The sequence below is a fragment of the Benincasa hispida genome, unplaced genomic scaffold, assembly GCF_027475165.1.
Source record: "Benincasa hispida cultivar pf3 unplaced genomic scaffold, pf3_genome.v1.1 HicScf491, whole genome shotgun sequence".
NCBI classification, from domain to species: domain Eukaryota; kingdom Viridiplantae; phylum Streptophyta; class Magnoliopsida; order Cucurbitales; family Cucurbitaceae; genus Benincasa; species Benincasa hispida.
The window spans coordinates 32,857-38,000 of NW_028326593.1; the positions used below are offsets into that span (position 1 = coordinate 32,857).

General features: G+C 32.9%; 1 protein-coding gene across 1 annotated transcript; it reads right to left on the bottom strand.

Annotated features, from left to right (window-relative positions):
* Positions 1-2,193: 2,193 nt before the first annotated feature.
* Positions 2,194-5,020, bottom strand: LOC150030175 (alpha-1,4 glucan phosphorylase L-1 isozyme, chloroplastic/amyloplastic-like). Its single transcript, XM_090309980.1, has 5 exons — positions 4,763-5,020; positions 4,054-4,130; positions 3,289-3,475; positions 2,891-3,091; positions 2,194-2,547 (listed from the first exon to the last, which is right to left on the bottom strand). The coding sequence occupies exons 1-5, from the start codon at positions 4,928-4,930 to the stop codon at positions 2,431-2,433; spliced, it is 750 nt and encodes a 249-aa protein (XP_090166106.1). The 5' UTR covers positions 4,931-5,020; the 3' UTR covers positions 2,194-2,430.
* Positions 5,021-5,144: the final 124 nt, after the last annotated feature.

The following is a 5,144-nucleotide window of genomic DNA, read 5'->3' on the forward strand; positions in this document are numbered from 1 at the left end:
GGTCGTGGTCCATTAAGTGTTGAGAGCATGTATGGACATTCATACCTCTAGATATCTTAGACATAGTAGAATCCTAAGGTTCCAAGCTTTAATCCTCCATCCACATATATCATGTTTACATTTAACTAAGACTTGATGGATTTGTCAACCCTATATTCAAAATTCCTATAGCCATGAGCGACAATGCATGTACGAGCTCTTCCTTTGAAATTTGAATACAGAGTCGAAACTATCATTAGTTAGGTCATATGGAGTTACTGGTTAAGGGGGTTAGTGATGATATATGATTAAAAAGAATTATCATGTGATAGGTAATTTGTTGGAATGAGGGTGGTACGGGGTAATAAGGGATGGAAATTTTTGCACTAAATTATATGGAAAACTTGGTTGAAATGAGCAATCAAGGTTGTTAATGTCACTCCAAAATCCACTACTGCTACTATCAAGTTTGGGGGTCATTGATAAATATATAAGGAACCTATGTGCATCCTCACCGTTTAAAAATAAACTTAGTTCATGGTCATTTCTTATCAAGTACATAAGAACTCTAGTTCCAAAATTATATGAACATCTTGGGTTGTCGTGATGGTTTGGGTCAATTCCACTTAGCTTATACGACTCTATCAGAAATTCTTCATACCCTATGTCATATCTTACTTCCAATCTCCCGAGATAATTTCCTAGGTAATCTCATTCATCCTCCTTTCAAATACCATCGCAATAACCAAATATGCTAGACTTTCTGTAGATAAATGATAGAAATAAACTCATAAATAAACTAGAAGGAAGTGAATTAAGATAGGAACATAAACACAGACAACTAACCAAAGTCAACTATTACATGAAATCAAGATTGACCATGGAAGCAAATTGGAAAAAAAACAATTTTGTGAGATTTTTCGTCCGGTTTGACTTGGCCAACCTTACGGAAAATTCTGGAAATTCGGATATTTTTAGACTTTGATGTATTTGGTTGGGATTTTTCCTTTTAATTTAACTTTTTCATATTGCAACAAATTATTCTTGTATCATGTGCTTAATACTTTTAATTTTCTAGATGAAGATTAAATATTTGACTTATTCAAATTTTAGCTCGGGAGAATAAAGTTTGTATTAGAATGTTGGATGAATGAGGGTTATCAAAACTTGTGCAGAAGTGAGGAATTTCAAATAGAAGTCGATAAAAGAAGTTCATTAATGCCTTATTTATGCATAAAAGAATAATCTATGATGTTTATTATGTAAATAAGAGAATTGAGCTCGGTAGAGGAAATTAATAACATAGTACACTCTTGACTTATAATTGTTGCATGTTAAATTGGTTTGTTTGATTGACCAGAGAATTTGCTTTCCAATTGATAAAATCTGTTTCAAGTATATATATATATAACTACGGTAGTTGCTTAAACTAGAAATTCAATCATGAGGATGACACTAAAATCACTATATTACAACTTGACGTTGTACACTTCTGATTTTGTATGGTATAAGAATCACATAAATTCCTGGCATTATTCCGAGTGAATGTAGTTTGATTAATATTGTGGTGACTATATTGAATTTTAACTTGGAGTACGTATTCTTTTGTATTCTTCTCATATTTGTTTTTGTACATATACTGTTGTACTCCTGTATTTCTTATTTTGTCTTGTATTCCTCTGTTTGTTCTTTTTCTGCAGATTGTTTATCCTTTTATTCTTTATTCTTTTATTCTTTTCATCCTTTATTCTTGTATTAAGCTTATTCTTTATTCTTTTCAATCTTTAATTTATTTATTCTTATTATAAATATTATAAAAGCAAAAATAGATGTAATGGTTAGTATCCTAAAAGTTCCTTTTAGACGTATGTAGTTCTTGAGAGGCAACCCAGGCACTCTTTATTTTTCTTTTTATTTCTAGTTTAGGTTGTTTGGTTGTTATTTGAGTTCCCTTTTATGTAAGACTTTGATTGTCAGGAATTCCGCCTTCAACACAATGTATGATTTAAGCTTTGGAATACGCAAATACTTCAGGAAACCTGAACTTTCTTTTTCCTCTTTTTTCTTTTTTACATAATTTTTTGAGCATGTTTTGTACTTTTAGTTGAATTTTAGATATTTGACCTTTTAATCAAGAACATAATGAACTTGTATGTTCAACTTATAATGAGAAAATCATGGTCAAATTGAAAATTACAACATCCACATAAGAGATTCTATGAAACGGCCATTATCTCATGACCTTTCTCGATAAACTGAGAAAATCCTGATTGATTATAGAAACTTCACTTGAATGTATCTGAAATGGATAAAGAGTAAATTGCAATACATTCTGACAATGACTACATATTATTATTCCTCACGACTTAAACATTCTCTACCATACTTGTAGTCCCAGACTACTGGCTTCTTCTTCAAAACGTAAACTTCGAATTTTGAGAATACACACATTTATGGTAACTCAACAGGCTTAATGCTCCATATATCTTTCGCATATTCATGAATGGTTCGGTCACTACTGAACTTGTATGATCCAGCTGTGTTCAATATCGACATTCTTGTCCATCTCTGAACCAAACAAACAAGTTTTGTGGATCACAAACTAGTACATATTTCATTTCAATGACACTTTGCTTGAACAAACTTATGTCGGATATGCATTTTCCTAATAAATATGAGTCCTTGAACTCGGAAAAAAATGTTACGTGAGTCCTGAACTATCGGTTTTGTGCCTTGAGTAGGTCCTTAAGCTTTAAAAATGTCTCACAAATCAAAGACTTAAATGATACAATATTTAATGTTCCAAATTCATGTTAGACACAACTTTAAAAGTTGATGAATCAGCCTCTTTAACCTATTATTTTTATTTTAATAGTCACTCCACACATCCAAATAATTTTATAAATCATACCTTTTGATCCCGGTAAGCCTCGTCGACCTGCTCTTGACATTCGATGTAACTGGGGAAGTCCTTTCCCACAAGGAAATAATCTGCACGACCAAAACCTTCATTTCCCTCCAATGATCCTATCAGATCTTCATAATCATAAGACCCAAAGACACCACTTCGAACATATTCTTTCACTTCTTCAAAGCGTGGGTCCGGAATAAACTACATTGAGACACAAATCTTAGTATAGCAAGATATGTATGTATGTAAAAATTGTAACTTGCTCTCTTGACTCTTCTTATTTTATTCTTTGTTATATTTTGCATAGGAAACAGAGTTGGAAAATCGATACACTTGATTTTTCCATTGTTACCACACTTACTCGTTGAGTCAAAGCATAAGCATAAGCATAAGCATACCTTTCCCACGGCTCTTTCTTTCCTAAGCCCAGCAATCTCGTGGGCTTCAGCACCGAACAGGAAAAAGTTGTCAGCTCCAACTTCTTGCCTTATTTCAACATTCGCTCCATCCAAAGTCCCAATCAGGATGCACCCATTCATTGCAAACTTCATATTACTTGTTCCACTGGCTTCCATTCCAGCGGTACTGGAGAGAGAGAACGAAGGTTGAAGAACAGCTTAGAATTTTCTCAAAGACAAGACGATTTAGCAATCATATTCATCATTAAAATGGAAGGCACTAACAATTTAAAAAGCGTAAAAGTTAATGCATGGAATCCTTCTTTTTTTCCCCTCTTTAATAGGATCTCCAATATACAAATATTGATTTAATGTTAGATGTTCTCTCTCCCCCCAATATACGGAATATGTTGAATATTCTCCACAAACCACTCTAAATATATCTGCTAGGCTGACTTCCATTTTAAATTATGAATGTACATTTTTGTTCATGATATATTTCAGCATCTCACTACCGCTTGTACATTAACTAATTATCCAAGAATTAGTAATCATTCGGGATGAAAAGTATCTCTCACTGTATTGCGATCAAAATAATTTCGGTAAAATAATATGAAATATCATTACCTTCTATATTAGTTTAAATTGAGAAACACCAGTTTGACGAAGCTAGGGATCAATAAAGTTAGGGCAGTATTCCTCTTTTCCATCATTAACATCCAACAACTGGGCTCAAAATGAGCAACAAATGAAAGACCACAATACCTGATATGCTGTGACAACTCGCTTGCAGGGATAAGTAATTCAGCAACACTGACATTGTAATCAGGAACAAAAATTACCTGGGGAAAGCAGGCAGAACAGCTATGATTTATGAGATGACCTTTGATTTATAATATGAAACTGGTCAAAACTTCCATTAAAAAATGCACCAAATGTGCCAGAACAGCCTAAAGGACCAACGAAAATGTTGTTACTTCTCCAAAAAAAAAAAAAAGAAAGAAAGAAAAGGTAGTTAGAAGCCCTCCACACTTTAGAAAAGGAAAAAAAAACTGGAGCTTGTGTTGGGCAGTCCAATTAGATGCCATGAACTGTACAAGAGATGTCATTAGGAAAATAAAATGCAAAAAAAAAAAAAAAAAATGTAGAATTTACTTCTGTGGAAATAATACACTTCTCATTGATGTATTAAGGTCAAATCTAATATGAATTAGATTACCACCAGAGTTAAACTAAAACAAGGTTACTATTGTGAACCTAGATGCAACTCATATAAAAGTTTTTAGGGAAGTGCATTATGTCCAAGCTTTTGACTGCAAAAACTACTTGTATTCCTAGAGTATGGTCCATGCCATGTATTTTTATTAGGGAAGAAAACCAACAAAAAGACATGCTATACATGAAACCCATATCTAAATGATTGTAGAAAGCAATATGTTAAATTAATAATGACGATTCATGTGCACGATTCTACCTTCAACAAGTCACCAATTTCAGGATCATGGTTTACTGTAGCCCCCACATCTGTAATAAACTTCACGATCCTCTTGGCTTGCACATAAGTGGCAAATGCTTTCCCTCCAAAGATACAAACTCGTGGAACATATGTTTCTTTCCTTTCTTTTGCACTCATTTCTTTCATTTTCTTGTAGCGGTAAACAATTCCGAATATATTCAATAGCTGTCTCTTGTATTCATGAATGCGCTTCACCTGAAATAGGTGGAGAAAAAAAATGATAAGGAACTGATCATACTCTAACAAAAAAGTATATACATCGGAACACATAATTTGATACAATGTTGGACAATAAAGGAAAATGAATAATCTTTTATAATTATTATTATGTTTAGCCAAA